This window comes from Tupaia chinensis, unplaced genomic scaffold (genome assembly GCF_000334495.1).
Source record: "Tupaia chinensis unplaced genomic scaffold, TupChi_1.0 Scaffold000688_1, whole genome shotgun sequence".
NCBI classification, from domain to species: domain Eukaryota; kingdom Metazoa; phylum Chordata; class Mammalia; order Scandentia; family Tupaiidae; genus Tupaia; species Tupaia belangeri.
The window spans coordinates 5,992,566-6,015,399 of record NW_006160211.1 but is presented as its reverse complement, the minus strand read 5'-3'; the positions used below and the strand labels follow the sequence as shown (position 1 = coordinate 6,015,399).

General features: G+C 38.9%; 1 protein-coding gene across 1 annotated transcript; it reads right to left on the bottom strand.

The window, feature by feature from the left end:
• Nucleotides 1-729: 729 nt before the first annotated feature.
• Nucleotides 730-22,767, bottom strand: SOCS4 (suppressor of cytokine signaling 4). Its single transcript, XM_006160568.3, has 2 exons — nucleotides 22,495-22,767; nucleotides 730-3,491 (listed from the first exon to the last, which is right to left on the bottom strand). The coding sequence occupies exon 2, from the start codon at nucleotides 3,397-3,399 to the stop codon at nucleotides 2,077-2,079; it is 1,323 nt and encodes a 440-aa protein (XP_006160630.1). The 5' UTR covers nucleotides 3,400-3,491; nucleotides 22,495-22,767; the 3' UTR covers nucleotides 730-2,076.
• Nucleotides 22,768-22,834: the final 67 nt, after the last annotated feature.

Sequence of the window (22,834 nt, the reverse complement as noted above, 5' to 3'; positions counted from 1 at the left end):
TAGTATGACTTTTCTACCTTTGTAAAGGATAAATATCATCTTTAGGAGAGAGATTTATCCTGACATTGGTGGTGTTATCCTGAGCCTCATCACTGCTAAGAGAGGTACCATTTTAATAGCTTCCCCTCACTGAGACCAAAACAATCTTGAGATCACTGAGGAAAAAATGCTAAAAGATAACGGTAACAGAGACATGCCTGGCTTATCTTTGCCATAATTGCTAAAAATTCACTTTAATCCTATTATTGAAAAATGCCATCTCTATGCTAACATCAGAACTGCAAGAGGAAACTGCTACTTCAATACAAAAGCAATGGTAATTAACAAACATTTGTTCTAACTTGAAAATTTATGAGTCAAATTTCTTTCAAGCCAGGTAGAAGCAGTTTCCTGATACTGCTAACCTTAGCATCAAGAAATCAATTAAAAAAATGCCAATCAGTGGGATCAGCAGTTGGCATAATGACTATGTCGCTGGACTTCCATGTAGTTGACCCCAGTATGAGTTCCCCAACCCGGTGGCTTAAACTCATGCTGGGCGCGTACAAGTGCGTGCTCAAGATCCCAAGAAGAGACTGTAGGAGAAGGAACTGTGGCCTGGCCATCCCACCCAGGGGAGTGATTTCTTGCTTTCTGTCTATCTGGGGAGCGCACGCGCCCTATATCAAAAACCTCTCAAAAAAAAAAATCCAATTAGTACAAGAGGTAGACAATTCATCAGAAAGAAAATCAGGCAATCTGTCTAGATTTATTATTCATTGATTCATTTAACAAAGAGTTAGACAGGATAACACTTGATTTATCTTTATTACTGGACTAACGAGGTTTCCAAAAATGCTTTTCTATTCTTGGGATCATAAATTTAAAGTATTACCTTTTGCCCAATACCATTCGGTATGACATAAGTCATGTAGTTGTCCAGAGGCCTTCTTCTCTTTATTTTTTTTTTCTGAAGCCATACTGAAGACCTAAGTTAATTCTGAAGATGGGAATAAGAACTTGCAAATTGAGGATCAAAAACAGAATTAAGCTTCTTGAACACTGAACACAAGGTTTATTTCTTGAATTGTCACTCAACTTCAACTTAAAATAATGAAAAAGCTACTTAAGTACTCTTTGGTTAATTGTGGATATTTGTGGCTACTTATAAACTATAGAATTTCTCCAAAGTAATAGACTCAGAATTTCTACAAAAGGACTGAGAAGAAACAATAGTTCATAAGTTAATACAGAAAAAACCAGTTACTTCGGCACTTCAGTAACTACTGGCTACTAATAGTGAAGTCATTATTTTTAAAGCTTCCATTGAGAATGAAACAAAAATGCATGTTTTGAAGATTAACTCCTCCAGGTTGAGAGAAAGGCTTATTGAGAAATAACAAATGACCATGTCACACTGTAGAATAAATGTGCCCAGAATATTCTCATCTGATTCTCATGGATAAGATTAACCAAATTCAGTAATCCTGCTAAAATAGTTAATATTTAAAATGAAAACACATCATGTTTAACTTTAAATCATTTGTTATCTTTAACAACACTATCAATAATTCACAAAAGTCAATTACATAAGTATGGATGATGAATTATAACACTCAACTTTACTGAAGAATTTAAAATCAACTCAATACAAAGGGGGGGGCTTAGGGAAACTGTATTTTATGTATAGGAATACTGACAGCATAGATTAAAATATTTTACATGTAGAAAAGGGTATAAGAGTATTTTGAAAGAAAAGCATGAAATACAGAATATTCAAATACATGTGCAATGCCTACCCAATTAAAATGTACCTGGATGATAAATAAAAGAAAGGAAAAAATATAAGTATATAACCTACATGGTAAAAACAAAAACAAAATACTTGATTAAAAATATCTATTAACCTCTGGTGTATAACCTTAAACAATTAGTGTTATCATAAGAAAAATAAACTGATCTGCATGTAAAATTTAGGGCATATGTTTGTTTTGGACTCAAACTGCCTTTATAGAAAAATCCAAAGTTGTATAATAAGAAAAATAAAATATTAAATGAAAATATGTATATAATTGTTTCCACATTTCTATTCCTTTATTAGCACTGTTGTTCTGGTGCATCAATTCTGAGTACTCTAACTTTTGATTTGTAATGATATTCCTTCAGATATAATTTCATAGAAGGAGGAATTGGAAGAGCATCAATGCCATCATAAGTTGTACAGTTACAAATAACTGTTCTGCATATATGCTGCAGTGAAAAAGGGAAAGTTCGAATTAAAGGAGTGGATAAAAGTGGTTCAAAGAACATACAGGCACTAGGGTCCTTATAATGCTCTAGGAGCCCAGTAATATCAGGAGAATGGAAGACACAAGGATCATGTGCATCAAAGCTAAAGTTGTGATTCCACTGTTCAATTCTAGCATGAAGAGAACGACTATAGCGTCTAAAACTAACAGAGAATAAATAGTCCTCCTGTGCGGAGTCTCGAAGTAGGAAGGTACCCTCTGGTTTTCCTTCTAGTAGAGCTTCAGCTGCATATTTATCCATAACTCCCCAGTAACATGGGTTGTTATTGATCTGAAGGAGGTCTGGTACAAGACAGTGTACATAATCGATCTGAGTGTGGTATTTAGGAGGTGTTTCCAGCTGCAGGATTTCATCATCCATTTCCCATTTGGGCTTATTTCTTTTTCTGGAACTTGTGCAAAGGGTTATAATTTCATCATCTGAATCCATATCACTATCTTCTATACTGTTATTTGAAATCAGGTTCATCACAGAGCCAGTCACAGGACCAGTTCTACATGAAGCATCGTTGGTGGTTATGACACAAGGCTGAACACTGGTATGTGAGAAACAGTTTATATCCTCTTCCACATTTCTTCGTTTTAGCTGACCATCCCTCAATTCACTCTGAGACAAATCTGCGTTTACCCATTCATCTGATTTGGGATTTATGGGAGCTGTGTGTCTTTTAATAAAATGCCACCTAAAAGCTAAATCTGATCGAGGTGGGAAAGGACACTTATCTAACATGAGTTCACTGATATGAATTTTTCTTTTAGATGGAAGCCCTGAAGAGTGCCGACTGCTACAATTCTTTATTGGAAAACACTGCCCCACAGCATCTTGTAGTTTCTGTTTAAGAGATCGGCCTAAAAACCTATGCCCACAGGAATGATCTAAGTCCAGTTCAATGGATGAACAGCTGTGCTTCCTTTCTTGACTCCTTAAAGGAACTTCAATTTTTTCTATAGCATTCACTGTTTCAGCATCTGGACAACTCTCACTCTTTTTTGACCAAGACAGCTTTTTCCCACTCCATACATAACCGTCCTTTCTGTCAGCACTTCTACTCCGACTAGTTTTGGGCCTTACGTCTACATTTTTACTAGTACTTTCACTATTTTCTGCCATTTTAACAAGTTAGACACAAATTCCAGTATTATAAATACTGCTTTTCCAGTTTTTCTGGCAGGAAGTTTCTTCTTGGAACCTTCTGAATGTATCTTTTTTTTGAAAAAAGCCATTAGCCATTTGTCATCTACCTTGTACAGTTTATATATCAAGTCTCAATCAGATACAAGAGTAAAAAGTATAATTAGCACATGAAAGAATAGTGACTCTGTTGGAAAGAAGTACCAAGGTATTTTATTACCATTTAAATAAGCTGCTCTACATATATTAATAAATTCATTGTGCCATAATGTTAAGTCTGGGTTCCTTTCCCACAGCTAATTTTCAGTGTGGATCAGAAGAAGCCAAGCCTCCTTTCTCAGCTATAATGTGTATAATTTCTATCTTAAAGCATATTTACACTCATTTTACTTTACCTTATTTTTCTTACCTCATAACAGTGAATTCTTTGTAAGAGACAGTCACAAACTCATGAGCTACTGTGTTTGAGAACCATCACCCTGTATGTAATAGATCCTTCATTTCCATGACCTTGTTTCCTTTCCTAATGATTGTTAATATAAACAATTTTAAGTTATAAAGATGTAAGAACATATTAAGCAATCTTCATTAATAATAGGAATGCCAAGCAAGCATTTCCAATGCAGTTTAGTCAATCCATTCCAACTGGTCAAGTCTGCTATTGGTCTGGGCAGTTTTTAAATATGAAATTGAGTAAAATTTGGCCTTTGGGGATCAGCAGATTGTGTAATGGGTTGAGTCCAACTCCTACATGAGGTGGACTCCCATGTAGTCGACTGCAGTTTGAGTCCTAGACCTGGTGACTTGAAACTCATGCTTGGCACGTATGAGAGTGCACCTAGAATTTTGAGAGGAGAATGGAGAAGAGGATTGTGGCATGGGTATTCCCCCTGGCAGGTGATTTATTGCTTTCTGTTTCTCTGTCTCTCCAGTAAGTGCATTAGCCTTATAGCAAAAAAAACTCTTAAAAAAAAAAGGCACTTTTACAGACACATTCCCTTGCATTCTTGACCATTTGAAAACAAACAAATTTCTATATTAGACATACTAGACCTCATAGTATAAAACACTGAGCTTCATGACGACTAACGGTATGGTAAGTCATAGATGGAAATTACTTAAGTATTCTTCAGTGGAATAAAACTTAAGCCAAGAAGTGGGGGGAAGGGGCTCTACAATTCTAAATATTTTAAAAATGAAAGTTGAATTTTATGACTGAGAAAATCAGTCACTCAACATTGTGATTATAATTAAGTTCTGGATTATGTCAGAGAACAATAAACATCCCAACAGTCAAAAACAAATGTCTACAAACACTTAAATCCATTTCCAAAGTAGTAGGATCTGAAACAAGCATCTGTGTTGGCAAATATGATTGGCAAGTGCTTAAAAGTGTGAATGAATAATACAGACTTGTCATATAAAGTACACCATTTCTAAATATTGAGTAGCATGTGATTGTATTTATTTTGATTTAGCGAGCTCACTGGTATATAATCATTCGAAATCTGTAGGAAAAATGTTTCTTATTTAATTTTGAAAGAAACATCACTTAGCACAGCCAAAATTATATTCAATAGTACACTTTGGCTGTTGACTAAATTCCACTGAATAAAAAAAACAAGCAGAAGCAATAAAACAGGCTGAAGAATATGAAGTCATTAACTGGCCAAGTTTCTGTAGCACAGCAGTAAAAGAACTGCTCTGCAAGGCTGGAAGCCATACAGGGACTGTGGGTTTGGATCTCCAGGTTAACCTGAAATCATGCTAGTTGCATATGGAAGCACAGGAACCTGAGGAGCTAGAGGGCTGAGAAAATGGGCTGTGACATGATTAGACCCTGCCTAAGGTACTTCTCCCTCGCCCTCTCTACCAGGCAAGCATGTATGCATGTTATCATTAAAACAAAACAAAACAAAAAACAAAGTGCCAGCAGGTGGTATGGTGGTTAAGGTGCTGGATCCCACATGGCCAACTCTATGATTTGAGTCCTGGGCCTAGCGGCTTGTGTGCCCAAAATCCTGAGAGGACAATGGAGGAGAAGGGACTGCAGTGTTGCCATTCCCCTGGCAGGTGATTTTTCACCTTCCCTCTGTTTCCTTCCGGCAAGCACACACACGCTATGGCAAAAATATTGGGAAAAAAAAAAAAGTCATTGATTAAGGTTCAAAATGTTCATTTATTTTACTTGTTAACTAAGTATTAAAAATAGTTTATCAGCTGTAAGACCAATTTTTCTCCACTGGATATAAGTTCCTTAATCTCGCTGACTTGCTCTAACTTGTGACATTTCTTCCTTCATTCCTGTATCAGAGCTAAATTCTCTACCTGTATTCTTGACAACATTCGTATCTTTACCAGGGCACTCCTTCAAATTCTCTCACATACTTCTTGTTGCCTTCAGAAACAACCAAGTGCCTGTAAAATCTTTTGATCTATAAAATGCTTCCTTGGTTACAACTCTCTTTTTCCATTACTAAATTTCTTAATAAGTAATGTAACTTGATTTCCCTGCAAAATGAAAATAGCTTTATGTTTTTATCTAATTATAAAAGAAAGAATTATCCAGTATGAAAATGGCTGAATGACAATCTTTTTTGCCTCATTTCTAAGTGGACAGCCCCCCCAAAAAGGAATAAGATACAATCACAAACCTCATCTTCAATAAAACTGGCAGAGATTTATAACTGAATCACAAAATACAAGGCAAGAAAATGAATGCAGGAATGGTGACACAATGCACAGTGGTAATGAGTAAGAAGGCAATATATAATCTAGCAGGTGGTATGGTGGTTAAGGCGCTGGATCCCATGAGGCTAACTGTGCAATTTAAATCCTAGACCTGGCGGCTTGAAAAACATTCCAGGTGTGTGTGTGCATGCCCCAAATCCCCAGACAAGTATGGAGAAGGCACTGTGGCATGGCCAACCCCACGGGGGCGAGGAGGGTGGGGATGATTGCTCACTTTCCTTCTGTTTCACTTTGGTGTGCAACAAGCATCCTATAGCAAGAACAAAGCCAAAAACAACAAACAAACAAAACAAAAGAAGCCAAAGGTCAGGACCCATAGGCACCAGGTGCTATAGAAAGTATAGAGAACAGGGTGGAAAACAGGGAGGAGGGTTGAAAATTTGCCTAAAAGCAGTTAAGTTTCTTACTGCTTTCACAGAAAATAATAAAGTGGAGGGGGTAAAAATCAAAGAAACACCTATGTCAACATTTAGAGATGAGACATTTATTATTTGAAGAAACTGAACCAGAAAGGCTCAGGACTTTGGACACCAGAAATAGTAGAAGGGCAGCTTGGGACTAAAACCAGAAATGACTAGATGAAAGTTCCCTTGTTCCCTTCCATCTAGCTCCCAGAATTCCAGGGGTCAGACATACCTCTCTAAAAGCAGAATAAAAGATACTTTGCTAGATAAACAAAATGGCCCAAAAGAAAAGACTTACAGATGCTGACAGTTAGGAATCCTCCAAATAAAAACTGGAAGGTGGGCCAGCCTATGGCTTGGTGGACTGCCATGGCCATCATGTAGTTTGATTTTCAGAGTCAGCTGGCTTGATAAATAACTCAGGGCCCAGGCCCATAGGGATGCATGCCCAAAATAATGACAGGAGAGAGAAATGAAGAATAGGGATTGCAGCTGCCAGGTCCAGGACTCGAACTGTGGTTGACTACATGGGAGTCCAGTGACATAGCCATTATGTTAACTGCTGGTTCCCAGGTTATTAGGTTTTTGAAGAAAGCTTCTAACATAAACGACAGACCCAAACAGAGAACTTGGGAGAAACCAGTAACCATGGAAGGTGTAGAAATTAAAATCACTTTCTTTCAAGTTAAAAGAAAACATAAAATGCTATAAATACGGAGGTGGGAATGGGCCAGACTTGTGTCCTGGTGGTTAGGGAGCTATATAGATTCTGCATGGATCACCACGTCTAAACCCCAGACTTGCTGGCTTAAATACCACACTGGGCATGTATGCCTGCATGTCTCAAATCCCCCCCCCCTTTTTTTTGCTATAGGGCATGTGCACTCACCAGACAGAGACAGAAAGACAGAAAGCGAGAAATCACCCCCCCCTCCAGGGGGGATGGCCACGCCACAATCCCTTCTCCTCCGTTCTCCTCTCAGGATCTTGGGCATGCATGCACATGTGCCCAGCGTGAGTTTTAAGGCACTGGGTCCAGGATGCGAACCATGGTCGACTACGTGGGAGTCCAGCGACATAGCCATTACGTTATCTGTTGGTCCCGTGCATGCCCCAAATCTTGATAGGATTTAGAAAGGGAGAAGAGATTGTAGCATGACCATTCCTCATGGTTAATGCTTTCTCCTTCTATCTCTGGCTAGTGCACATGCACTCTGGCAAACTAAAAAAGACAAGACAGGGGCCAGCAGTTGGCATAATGGCTATGTCGCTGGACTCCCATGTAGTCGATCACGGTTCGAGTCCTGGACCTGATGGCTTAAACTCATGCTGGGCACGTGTGCGTGCGTGCCCAAGATCCCAAGAGAAGAATGGAGGAGAAGGGATTGCGGCGTGGCCATCCCCCCTGGGGGGTGATTTCTCACTTTCTGTCTCTCTGTCTTTCTGGCAAGTGCATGCACCCTATAGCAAAAATCTCCCCCCCCCCGAAAAAAAAGGAAAGACAAAGAAAAATGTTAAAAATGTAATTGTTGATTGTTGAAATAAAACATTCAATAGAAATTGGAGGATAAATTAAGGAAATAAAAAAAGGTCAATGAGGTAGAAAAGACAAGAAAACCAGAGGATCAACACATTACTATTTCACAGAATCTTTATCTTTAGGAAAGATTAAAAAGTTGTAATCAGAAGACTGTAAATAAAATTTGGCTTCTCAAAGTAACATTGGAAGCTAGAGGTTAGTTTCCTACCTTGAAGAGATACCCAACCAATCAATCAAACAATAGGATAAAATATAGAAATTTCCAGATATGCAAAGTATCAATTTTACCTCATATTGGGTGATATACTCCTCTAAAACTAAGGTGTAAACTCCAAACAAAGGAACACATGAGGCACAGAAAAATAAAACATTTGATACAGGAGAGAAGCAATGTGAATTCCGGGGAAGATGAAGCAGGAACATCTCCAGACTGGAGTGGTTATCTGGTGCTGCTAGAGAGCATATAAATATACAAAAAGGTATAAGGTTCCAAGGTAGAAAATCTTGAGAAAAAATATAATTTGAGTCTTGGAAGATTTAAATTGAATGGATAAGAAAACAAATGGAAAAAGAATTAGATAATTATCACAAGAAAATTCATGAATTATAAAAGAAAATGGAATTGGGCTGATCCTATAGAGCCAGTGGTTAAGTGCTATGCATTGAGAATAGGATGCCATGTGGCCAACTGTGGTTCAAATCAAGGCCCCATGGCTTGAATAACATACCAGGTGCCCGTGCACAAGGGGCCACTCAAAATCCTGATGGGATGGAGAAATGGAGATAAAAAGGATTGCGGTGTGACCACTCGCTATTGGGGAGGATGCCACCTCTTTCTCCCCTGTGTGCATACCCCTGGCAATATAAAGAGGAAAAAAAAGAAAGAAAAGTAAGACTACTTGCTGAGCAGCAAATGAGAGTTTTACATTCATCAAAATTGTGATACAACTATAAAAAGAAAGATAGAAGAAGTAAAATCCTATGTTTTATAAGAACTTCACAGATAATGTCTAAAAATTGATAAATCAAGAAAGAGAAGTAAAAACATTACTTAGAATATGAAGGTGAATATCAGAAAAACAGTCAACATATTTGAAAATAGGTATCTGGGATGGAGTAAGAGAGGATCACAGCATTTCTTAGCTTAGCTAAGCTTTTTGACTCAATTTAAGTTGTTTTTAATGAATTAATCAATTAGTTTATTTAGTTTTTAGTTTGGCTATAGGGTACATGTGCTTGCTGGAAAGAGACAAATAGAGATTGTGATGAAAAGTGAGAAATCATCCCCATGGGGGAGGAGGGATGGCCACATCACAATCCTTTCTCCTCAATCTCCTCTTGGGGATTTTGGGCACACATGCACATGCACAGGTGCCCAGTGTGGTCCTCAAGCCCCAGGTCCAAGACTTGAATCATGCAGTCAGTAAGATGGGATCCAGTCACCTTAATCTCCATGCCTCCTACTGTCCTTCAATTTAATTTTTAACACAGGTATATGTATCATTTTGAGGAACATGAAAATAAAAGTAATTCATGCTTTCTGGGAAAAGGTCAAATCAGTCATAAAATAAGAAAAAAAAGTAAAAACTACCTATTACCTCACCACCTAACAATGGCTATTTTAATATTTTCAATATTTCTGTACATGTTTATTGTAAGGATGCAGTTTCACTGTGCAAGGATGACAGGCAGTTTTAGTCCAGTTCCTGTTTCATACTAGTCACGTAACCTTGAAACCTTAGTTCATTAAACTGAAAAATGGAGGTATTGATACTGTATTTCACTGGGCTGTTGGAATTTAAATTAAATAATGCATGTAAAATACTCAATTCGGATCCTAAATGTACTGTCCTCAATAAATGTTAACAAAAACTTTTTTTTTTTTTTTTGGTGGAGAGTTTTTGCTATAGAGCGTGTGTACTTGCCAGAAAGACAGAGAGACACAGAGAGACAGAAAGAGAGAAATCACCCCCCAGGGGGGATGGCCATGCCGCAATTCCTTCTCCCAGGATTTTGGGCACACATGCACATGTGCCTGGCATGAGTTTAAGCCACCAGGTCCAGGACTTGGACTGCGGTCGACTACATGGAAGTCCAGTGACATAGCCATTACACCAATTGCTGGTCCCTCAATTTTTTTTTAAAAAAGGTTTTTATCACAGGGTGCATGCGCTTGCCAGAGAGAAAGAGACAGACAGAGAGGGAAACTGAGAAACCATCCACATCACAATCCCTTCTCTTCCACTCGTTTCCTTGGATTTTGGGGATGCATGCGCATATACATGCACACGACATGACTTTCAAGCCACCGGGTTTGGGACTCAAACTACAGTAGGCCAAATGGGAGCTCAGAATTGTAACCACTATGCCACCTGCTGACTCCCCCAAACTTCCATTAATTTTTATTTATTTATTTATTTATTAAATTATAAAAAATAAACAAGGTCAACCCATAGCCTACTGGTTAGGGGAGCTGGACTCCACATGTCTAACTGCAGTTTGAGTCCTGGCCCCAGCAGTTTGAAAAATACTCTAAGCACTGTGTGTGTTTTCTACAAATCCCAACAGAAGTGGAGAAGAAGGGATTGTGGTATGACCACGACCCACTGCAGGGTGCTTTCACCCTCTTCCTGTCTTTCTGTCTCTCAGTAGAGCACATGCGCCCACTAGCAATTTAGAAAAGAAAAAAGAAAAAAACAAAAAACAATTCTTTGCCATGTTTTGTTAAAGCATTGTTGGGGCTCAGAAAATGTTACCCCAAAATATGAAACTGGAAGGCTTTAGAAGCTACCTGAGAGTCAAGATCACCCTAACCTTCCCCCTTCTCCCTGAAGAAGTGCAAGAGGCTCTTTTTAGAACTTCTTTATGGACTAAGAGGAATGCAAATGTCTTGAACTCTGTTCCTGGAATCTATATTAACTAGAGAAGATTAATTCCTATCACAGCAATGAATACTGAGGAGTAACCACACCTGGATGGACTTTGTCACAAGTTACTGACCTGGATGGACTTTGTCACAAGATACTGTCTGATCCTTGGGTTCATTCAAATACAAAAGAAAATCATTTACCAACTAATTTCTGTCTCTCAAGTCCATTTATTTAACCTATAATTATTCACTATCCATATCTCAACTGTCTATTCTCCATTCCCTTCTTCCCTATAGAGAGGGTATTTCAATCATCTGGCCCTTCTTTGAGTCTCATACTTTGTGCACAACTCGTGGACTTTTGCATATTAATAAATTTGTTCTGACTTTACTTCTGTTAATCAATTATGAATAAAAGTATCAGTTTATTTCAGGAGACCTCTACTTTCAAAGGAGAAGGTGGAGGGGCCAGCAGTTAGCGCAATGGCTATGTCGCTGGACTCCCACGTAGTCGACTGTGGTTCGAGTCCCGGACCTGGTGGCTTAAACTCATGCCGGGTGCGTGTGCGTGCGTGCCCAAGATCCCGAGAGGAGAATGGAGGAGAAGGGATTGCAGCGTGGCCATCCTCCCTGGGGGGTGATTTCTCGCTTTCTGTCTCTCTCTCTCTCTCTGTCTTTCTGGCAAGAACACACGTCCTGTAGCCAAAACCTCTCCAAAAAAATAAATAAAAGAATTTAAAAAAAAAAAGGAGAAGGTGGATTTCCTTTCTTATCTATAGTGATTAAGCCAGTTTTACAGAAAATGTTCATACAGAAGCAATCACAGGGTTCGCAAGGGTAGTATAGTAATGTAAAGGTAAAGGTTCTTGGTTCAGGTGCTCAGTATTCCAGTTCATGGTGAAGGGGGAACTTGGTTGTGTTTTTCAGACTGGTTGAGGGTGGGCTGGATCATGGTATGAGGATCTCGTTGGGGATACCCATATCTCTTTCCTCCTCTTTCATGGAAAAAATTAAAACTAGAAAACAAAACCAAACACTTAAAAATAAAAAATAGAGTATTGATCTCTCACCTGTTGCTAACTACAAATGTAAAGAGATTTTTATGAGCAAATACAATTTCCAGGATGATAACGAATGTCTCAAGGTGAGAAATAATCAATGTGCCAGATATGGCTGGGATGCAACAGGCAATGAAGCAACAGAATAATTTCATATTTTCCCCAGAGAACTAATTTCCAACCTCCAAGTTTACACACTAACAAAACAGGTTTACTTTGGCAAACTTGATGTATGTAATAAGTATGAATCAATGAAGTGTCTCTGGATTTTAGGTTAACTGTTTTAATGTTAAATAACTGTTCTTACCCCAGCTAATGCTGGAAGTGTCTAAGAAATAAAAGTGAAAATTATCGTTGTCCTTGCTGAGTTTTTCATACATTTGCCTGTACTTAAAGAGTTCATGCACTAAAAATCTTCTGATTGGTTGTTCTGTCATCTAAGGATTATAGTCTATGTAAATTTCACTTGCCTGATAGCTGTTCTTTTGTTAGAAAACTGAGTTCATGTTCAAGAATAACGACTTTTATACTATGCTATATCAATATATGGTCAAGAATGTCAACTAATATCATAGTCTTCATAGTAGGAAGAAAATTTAACTTGTATTTATATTTGTTTTAAAATGATAAAAATTGAAATTTATTGAGTATCTGGTTGATAATGTTACCATCACTCTTTGTCAGATGGTCACTTGCCTGATAGTGTGCTGTTTCTAAAGAAGAGTGGGGATTCAAAATGTTGACTAGCTATAGCAGTCTTCCCCATTTCTTTACTGATGGTCACTGTACTACAATTGTTTGCGTGCTGCTGGAATGAATTTGTAGATTGTGTTAAGTAAGACAGTCTTTACAATGCCTTCTAGTGAGACATAATCATGGAAATTTTATAGCACAGTAGTTATCTTGAGTCAAATACTTAAGTAAGTTGAAATTCTAGCAAGAGTCATGCATTTTTCTTTTACAAAATGACTAATATTAACTCAGTCAAGCTTCACAACACTTCAGGGTATAGGTTAACATCTTAATAAATGCTGAGAAAGTACCTGCTTAAAAGAACTTGTGAGTGGGGCCGGCAGGTGGCATGGTGGTTAAAGGTGCTAGACTCCCACATGGCCGACCGCGGTTCAAGTCCTGGACTTGGTGGCTTGCTTTCTCACTTTCTTTCTCTCTCTCGCTCTGTCCCTCTCTGGTCAAATTAAAATTAAATGAAATACTTCTTTTATTTGGGGGGGGGGGTTGCTATAGGGCACATGTGCTCGCCAGAAAGACAGAGAGAGACAGAAAGTGAGAAATTTCCCTCCGGAGGGATGGCCATGCCACAATCTCTTCTCCTCCATTCTCCTCTCAGGATCTAGGGCACGCATGCATATGTGTCCTGCGTGAGTTTAAGTCACCGGGTCTGGGACTCAAACCACGGTTGACTACATGGGAGTCCAGCGACATAGCTATTATGGCAACTGCTGGTCCTAATAAAATAATTCTTAAAAACAAAACAAAACAAAATAAACAGTGAGAAAGCAAGCTGCTTTTTTAAAAAAAGTATTATTTCATTTCACTTTATTTATTTACTTATTTTAATTTGACCAGAGAGAAAGAGAGAGTGAGAGTGTGACCGAGAGAGAGAGAAAAAGTGAGAGAGCAAGCTGCCAGGTCCGAGACTTCAAATCATGGCTGGCCATGTGGGAGTCCAGTGCTCTTAACCACCATGCCACCTGGTGGCCCCAATAAAATAATTGTTTAAAAAAATAAAAAAGAACTTGTATGGAAGCCATCAAGTGGTGGGGGTGGCTAAGGTGTTGGACTCCTACAAGGCTGCCTGTGGTTTGAGTCTTGGACCTGGTGGCTTGCTTTCTCACTTTCCCTCTCTCTCTCTGTTGAAATTTAAAAAATAATAAATGTAATAATAAATACAAATTAAAATAAAGAACTTGTGCTATGGGGAGATCTTGTTAGGAAAAATTCAGAATTCTTTCACCATTATTTGATTTCATTACAAAAGTGATAAATATGGGGCTAGCAGGTGGTGCGGTGGCTAAGGGCACTGGACTCCCACGTTGCCAACCATGGTTTGAGTCCTGGACCTGGCAGCTTACTGTCTCCCTTTCTTTCTTGTTTTTTTTTTTTTTTTCAAAAAAGTTATTTTATTTAACTTTATTTACTCATTTTAATTTGACTAGAGAGGGACAGAGAGAGAGAGAAAGACAGAAAGTAAGAAAGCAAGCTGCTAGGTCTGAGAATTGAACCATGGTTGGCCAAGTGGGAATCCAGCGCCCTTAACCACCACACTATCTGCTGGGCTCACTTTCTCACTTTCTCTCTCTCGCTTGCTCTGTCCCCTTCTGGTCGAATTAAATAAGTAAATAGAGTTAAATAAAATAATTTTAAAAAGTGATAAATATGCATCATGTATATAAACTCACATCTTTACGCTAAAAACATGGAAACAATCTTCTAATTTCTTCCAGAAGCTTCATTAAATAAAAAAATTTTTAAAAAATCCATTCTCATTGCTCTCAATAAAAATTAACATTATCGGGTCAGCTCTGTGGTGTAGCAGTAATGCAATGCTCAAAAGAAGCTGGATCCCATGTGGCCAAGGCAGTTTGAATCCACAAGGTGAACCAGGAAAATACTCAACATGTGTACAAGTGCCTAAGATCTGATGGGATGAAGCACTGGAGGAAGTTGATTACTGTGTGATCAGACCCTGTGGAAGGTGCTCATCTCTTGCTGTTTCATGTATGCACATGTGCTGTATCATGAATAAAGAAAAACATTTCTTTCAGTGAAAACAAAATTATTTTTGTTATATTTATAAAAAAATATGAATTTTTAAAAAGGGTGCTTTGGGACCCAATCACTGTGGCACACACAGCTAAGAAGACAGTTGTTCTGCAGGCTGGGACCACTGCATCAGAGGCCTGGGTTTGATTCTCAGTCTAATCTAAAGGCTGGGTTATGACAGTGGCGCTTGTAATCTCAGCAACACAGGAAGCCTGAGGCAAGTGGATCAGGACCTTTAAACTGGCTCAGCCACTTAGTAAGATCCTGTCAAACAAAGAGCTGGGTGTGGTGGTACATGTGTATAGTCACAGCTAAGAGAATGAGGTAGGAGGATTGCAACGAGGTAAGATCCTGCCTTAAGAGAAAAAAGTGCTCTGGTGTCTTGCCATACATATAAAATCTGAATGTAAACAGAAGTATAGGATTTTGAACCTGAATGTGTCTTTCCAAATGGCCTATCATTAATTCTTGGGATTTTATACAAACTTTGTATAAATGAGATAGAAAAGGAGCTACAAAATGATGAGGTGGTTTACCACCAATTTTATGTGGTACAGACATCAAAAACGATACTTTGAAAGATGCTGACAAACCATGGATTTTGATGGTAGATGCAAAGAAAGTTTGTTTTTAGAAAGAATCACTGGGGAGAAGGTTGCTTTGACTCTTGATTCAAAAATTAATTTTTTATGAAGGCAGCTATAGTACACTGCCCTGGGGAGTACACAGTGACTTTATTTAAATCATTATTTCATAATGAGCAAGAGGCAAATGTTTATAAAAGCAAGTTTATAAAAAAGCCTTTCCAAGAAAGCTTGCTCCCAGATTGAGCAGCCATTCAGTTCTAGTTTCTACCGCCAAGTGCCATGACACTGATAACAATGAACGTCCACTGTGGCATTTTTATTTTCACTAACAAAAGATTCAGTTAGTTCTTAGTGAACTAATAATTATAAGCCAGGGAAGGTGATTTTATTTTATTTTATTTTTTATATTTTTTGGAGAGGTTTTCGGTATAGGGCACGTGCGCTCGCCAGACAGACAGAGACAGAGAGACAGAAAGCGAGAAATCACCCCCCAGGGGGTATGGCCACGCTGCAATCCCTTCTCCTCCATTCTCCTCTCGGGATCTTGGGCACGCACGCACACGCGCCTGGTGTTAGTTTTAAGCCACCAGGTCCGGGACGCAAACCGCGGTCAACTATGTGGGAGTCCAGCGACATAGCCATTATGCTAACTGCTGGTTCCCGGAAAGGTGATTTTAATTAAAACTTCTATAGAAGACAATTAAACTCAATAATTAAAGGGTTACATTTCATTTATCTGGAAAATTCATTTGCATTTTGTATGATGTCAGGTAACAGAGCATAACATATATGTAACTTAATCGCTGTCTACAGAGATTAAATTAAGCCTACAGTTCTATCGTATATCTAAGACGAGAATTCATGTAAATACTAAATTGAAATAAATTTTATCATATATAGAATAATTCTGTACACAGCATAAAGAATTCATGAATAGGGCCAGCCAGGTGGCACAGTAGTTAAGATGGCCAGACTCATATGGCTGAATGAGTAGCTTGCATACGGATTCAGCAGCTTAGAAAACACACGGGGTGCGTGCATGCCCCAAATCCCAGAAGTGATTGCAGAGTGGCCACACCATCCCCACGCACAGCTGCCTGGGGCAGTGAATTCTCATTTTCTCTCCCCACTTCTCCACCTCATCGAGCACATGTGCCCTACAGTCAAAAAAAGAAGAGGGAAAAAAAGGTACAAATAAATAATTATTCTGTAATTCAGCCCTGGGCTGTTACCAACCAATCTCTCCTGATTCTAAAGTTTCCCTGCCATCAGGTGCCCCAAATCTCCATGTGAGCATTCTAATCACAATCTGTTATATTTGAATTGGGGGATTCTGTAGAAACACTAAAGCTCCACAGGTGGAATTTATTAGACAGCAGGTAAGAGATGAACTCCTTGGAATGTTAAGGAAACAAATATGAAAACAGGTTTATTTGAGAAAATGCTAACTAAAATAAAAGTTTTCTTTGTAGTTATAAAATATGGGTTCTTGCTTTCTCACTTCTGTCTCTCTTTCACCCTTTTCCTCTCTGGTCATATTTTTAAAAATAAATAAAGTTAAATAAAATAATTCTTTGAAAAAGAAAATTAAGGGTCCAGCAGATGGCGTGATGGTTAAAGGTGCTGGCTGACTGCAGTTTGAGTCCCGGACCTGGTAGCTTGCTTTCTCACTTTCCATCTTTCTCTTTCACTCTGTCTTTCTCTGGTCATATTGAGAAAGAAAAAAAAAAGTAATATGGGTTCATTTTCTAATAATTGTTTTAGAGGTTTTTGCCTTAAGGGCATGTGCACTTGCTGGAGAGAGAGTCAGACAGAGACAGTGAGAGAAAGTAAGAAAACACCCCCCCAGGGGGGATGGCCACATCACAATCCCTTTTCCTCCATTCTCTTTCTGGGATTTTGGGCATGCATGTACATGTGCCCAATGTGAGTTTGAAGCCGCCAGGTCTGGGACTCAAACTGGTAGGCCATGTCTGAGTCCAGTAACATAACTGCTATGCTATCGGCTGGTTCCTCCAATAAATATTTTAAAGTATCTCCTTTTCCCTGCTAGTGAGCCAGGGTTTATGGGAATTAACTAAAGGGTAACTAAAAAAAAAAAAAGTAATCACTAATTTAGTACCATTATATCCTTCCTTCCTATTTTCCCCACTTCCTTTCCTAATTATAGTTTGCTTATGCCAGTGTTCCCCAATCTGTACTCTAGTGGATGCTAGCTCTGAAAGGCTGTTAATACACATTCTGGAGAACAGGGGTTCCCTTGTCAAGTAAGATTAAGAAATGTTTCTTCTCTGGAAGATTACAATGCTTATTTAACAAAAGGTTCCAGGAAAAAAACCTGTTTAGGTCACAGCTTTCTATATTTAACTTATCACACATACTTTTCTTGTGAATCAAATTTTGGGGAAACACTAACACGCTATAACATGAGTGTATGTTCCCCGAGCTTACTAGCTATAAGACAGGGAAAATGTCTAGGAACCTGATACTGAAGAAGGCTAATCCAGAGTGAAGAAATTGCAGAAAACTTAATGAGCTAGCAGGACATGGAGTTCTAAAAGTGGAAGGAAGATTAAAAGAACCTTAGAAACCAGAATATTTAAGATATATTATTAAAGCATTTTACGGAATAAATTGAACAGATATATTTTCTTCCTTCCAAGATGTAGTTTTCAATATGGAACTTTGAGAAAGGGGGTGGGAGGCATAATTACATTATGTAGAAGCTAGTAATCTTGATGTTTTGGTCCACTTCCTTGAGTTCCTTTTTTCCCAGGACCAATTTAGTCTAAAGAGACAATTAAAATAATTTAAAGATACTACAAAATTAACAACCTATATGAGTTTTCACTGTCATTTTTAAAAAAGAATTATTTATTATTATTTTTAATTCACCAGAGAGAGAGAGAGAGCAAGCTGCCAGGTCTAGGATTCAAACTGCGGTCAATCATGTGTGAGTCCAGTATCCAAACCATCACGCCACCTGCTGGCCCCCACTGTGTCATATTTTAAAATAAGCATGGTACAGATGAAATAGCATGGGCTGCTAGGGTGTTAAGAGTAAGCTAAAATTCACACTTTGCCATTCACTAGGCATATTACCTGCTTAAAAAAAATCTCTTTAGGGCCAGCCAGTGGTGTGGTGATTAATACAGCTGGCTTCCACATGGCCAACTGTGTGGTTCAAGTTCCAGACCCAGAAGCTTGAAAAACATGCTGAGTGCAAGTATGGGCATGGCCAAAAAAATCCCGGAAACAGAATTGGTGGGGAAGAGATTGTAGAATGTGGCAGAGGAGGGTTTTTCTCATTTTCGTTTCTTTTTCTCTCTGTAAGGCAAGTACATGTGCCTTCTAGCAAATTATTAAACAACAAAAAAACGCACTTAGCTTTAGTTTTCCCATTATAAAGTCTGCATAATGCCAACTACCTCATGTTTTCACTGCCGGGATGAAAATGTATGGAAAAAGCATACACTGAGAGAAATAAAGAGAAGTATTAGCTGCTTCCTAGTGTTACTTAGAACTTTTCATGTAGAAGAAGCTAAATTCTAAAAATGAGGGATAAGAAAATGGCAGAATTAAGAAAAAAATAGATGAAATAAAGGCTATAGATGATGCTAAAAAATCTGCACAAAACCTTACTTTGTAAATCAGAAGTTCAGCAGACCCCAGCATTTCAGAAATGCCATTAAGAACTTTATATTACTCCTGGGAACCAGCAGTTAGCGTAATGGCTATGTCGCTGGACTCCCACGTAGTCGACCGCGGTTCGTGTCCCGGACCTGGTGGCTTAAAACTCACGCCGGGCGCGTGTACGTGCGTGCCCAAGATCCCGAGAGGAGAATGGAGGAGAGGGGATTGCCGCGTGACTATACCCCCTGGGGGGTGATTTCTCGCTTTCTGTCTCTATGTCTCTGTCTGTCTGGCACGCGCCCTACAGTGAAAATCTCTCCAAAAAAAAAAAAAAGAACTTTATATTACTCCTGACATAAAACATTCTTTAAAAAGAATTTTAACTTTTAAATGCTTCCCATTTTTCCATGAACTTTTTTGAAGTAACCTCATATGCTTATATATAAGCTGGGGTAACAAGTTTCAACTGTAAGCCTGTAAAATGAGACTCTAAAATAAAATTGCTTTTACAATTTGTTTTACGGCAACAGCTATGATTTGGAGAAGCAGTGTGGTAGACAAACCTTGGACTAGATGAAAGTCCTGGGGGCTCTGTTTCTAGCTCTAACATTTGGTCATGTGTGACTTTAGATAAATCACCTTTCTGAGTCTTAGTTTTTCCATCTATGAAACTGATTATATTTGTCTTGCTGTGGTAAGGATCTCGTGTTAATGTAATATAAGAATCAAAGACAGGCTGTCCTTAGCCAGGGGAACTGAGTGGCTGGAGTAGAAACAGGAAGGGGAAGTTTACTGCATTCCCCTCTACACTTTAAGAAGTTTACACATGTGCAAAGATGATTTACCCGAAAATTAAACAGGACAGTAAATTTCAGGACACATTTAGAGATATAAAATAACTTTCGATTTTCTTAAGTGTTTTTTTTTCCAGTATTTTATTCTCCTTGGCTATTGATAACACTCTATTCCAGCCTTATCTATCATAGGATTAATGTTTCTTTTTTTTTTTACATCAAGTACATATTTTATTGAAAAGGCATTGTTTTCTTTTTTAGGATTTTGCCCTAGGGGTGTGCATTTGTGTGAGAGAGAGACAGAGAAAGGGAAAGTGAGAAATCACCCCCTAGTGGGGATGGTCAACCTGCAATTCTCTGTCCTCCATTCTTCTGGGATTTTGGGCACGCACACACATGTGTCCGGCGTGACTTTCAAGCTGCCTGGGTCCAGGACTCAAATTATGGTCAATCATGTGGGAGTCTAATGTCTTAACTACCACACCACCTGCTGGCCCCTGAAAAGCTATTTTAAAAACTCCTTTCATAAGGCAATACTACTATACATCCTCTTGGATAAAACTCTGTAAGATTGTATATTTTTTACACAGATAATACCATCATAGGTAAATGGTAGTGTATCCATGTTTTCTCACCCCATCCCCCTTGAGATCAACAGTATTTGTGAGCCTAGGGGCACTATGAGTGGTTACTACAGAGGAAGCTAACTAACCTTCAGTGTAACCAAATCTGTGACCTTGGCATCATTTTCAGTTAGTTCATTCAGCTACCTACTCCTATGAGATAAGTACTGTTGATGACGAAAAAATCCATTTGGAACAATTTGACACCCCTATCAGTGACACAGCTACATTGGTTTCTCTTTAAAAAAGCTATGTTATCTTAAATAATTAGAAAGTTTTACTAATATTTAAGTTACATATGCTTCATTAATGCACTATTTCCCTCAACGAGATCATGAACTCACTGAAGGAATTACAATTTGTAGGCATTTGACTAAAACAAATGGAATCGTGCAAACATACTAGCAAAAGCAAGAATAAATCTTTTAATATTTGAAAAATTTTACAAAATTTTAAATTTTGCTCAACGATTAAACAAATCTCACTTTAAATGTCACTAAGTGCCCACTCCAAAAACCCCATTAAAAACATGAGACATTATTAACAGTTATATCTGTGAATATCTCCTGTATACTCCAACAATTCAATAGAATTAGGCATCATCTCTATTTTAGAGATGAGGAATTCAACATTCAGGAAAGTAAAACAGCATACTCAAGGTCACAGAAGGTATCAGAGTCAAAATTAAAACACAGGATTGCTCAACTCTAAACCTAAGCTACTTCCGTACATATGAAATTTGCAAAGGGCATTTTCTTTAACCTATGAGTCAAACTGCTTGATTGCTATGGCAGAGAGAGAGAGACATGTGGACACCATTCACAGTTCTAAAGTCACATGGTATTAAAGATATTGTAGCTAAAACACTCTATAGCTATAATTCACTGCAGTTTGCAGAGTTTTCTTATGCTGAGCTGGATAGTTCTCCACTGAAATCTCATCTCTCTGTTCAATATAGAGGTGAATATTATCAGAGTACATATTGAACCCCACACTACGCAATGATATGAAGTTACTTGGTCATAAAAACTATAAATCACGATCATTATGTATTGTTTACATGTACTGAAATATCACACCGTATCCTCCAAATATGTACAATTAATACTTCTGAATTTAATAGCAACTCAAAAGTATAGATCAGTCTATCTTCATCTTAGATATCTTTGCTCTTGTGGGCAGTCAACAGTAGGCTATTTTCCCCTAAATTTCAAGTTTCTTTTGGGCCACTCTTCCTCTTCATTCATAGGTAAATCTCAGTGTCCAGCAATGAGGACAACTATGCCTCACAAAAGGCCATCGGGGTAAGAGAACCCCGGGTTTTGTCTAACTGCACTTGTAACTTTTCAAAATGGAAAAGTAGACTGAAAACAGCAGGGAAATCTCTACAATGGAAAAACACTCACTTAGGTCATTAAATAAGTCCGACTGAGACTGTTACGTGGGTACCCCCCAAACCTCTCAAAGATAAATACTAATGAATGAATATAATTGTGAAAGTTTTCATCAGAGATTGGTTTATCAATATGGAGAACGTGGAAATACAGAAAAGCATTAATGGCCAAGACCTCAGCACAGATTACAGGAACCAAATGAAGTATTCAACAATACGGTTTGCTTCTTAGTTCTAAATAAGTTCCTTGGTGAACTTCAGGTGGGTTCTACATAAGGAAACACAAATAAATTACTTTCTTAAGGGATATTTGGGTAGAGTAAGGAATAAGCACTAACGCACATTCCATACCTTCGGGGACCAGAGTAATCAACCGGCACTGAAATTAAGCCCTTCTTCTTTTATCTCTACAGAAATGACAAGGTGAGGAGGGCACAAAGGATGCCAAGACTAAAGTGCGACGAGGTCTCGCCTTCTTTTCTCTCTTGAAAAAAATGTCCAAGCATTTCTCTAAACTGGTCCAAAGAAAGGGCTAGATCCATTCAAGGACCCGAACATGGTTGCCTGGGAAGAGAGCCTGAAAGGCAGGGGTAAGACCAGGGCCTACAAGGCCAGGCAGCCACCCTTCCCCCACTCACCTCCCAGAGCGCAGCTTTACTGGTGCTGTCCGAGTAACTGCCGCCATCACCATCGCCATCACTCCCGACGCTCGCGGAATCGGAGAAGGGAAGCCCAGCCACTCCAGCACCTCTAGTAGGTCGTTTCTGCAACCCCCCCACCCTCGGAGCCCGGCTTCCTTCCCATTCGTCTCGGTCAACGCCTCCGCCTGCTCCCCAGGCGCCGCCACCACTTCCGTGTTCAGATCCCTCCCTTCCTCGCTCACTCCCCTAGCAACCGGCTCCTTTCCCGGCGGCCGGCGCGCAGCTGACGCCACCACCTCGCGCCCGGGGCTGGGACCCGCGCTGGGCGGGGAGCGCC

Bases quoted from the DNA above. Each gene is read 5' to 3' on its own strand.
- SOCS4 (XM_006160568.3), bottom strand. From the start codon at position 3,399: ATGGCAGAAAATAGTGAAAGTACTAGTAAAAATGTAGACGTAAGGCCC.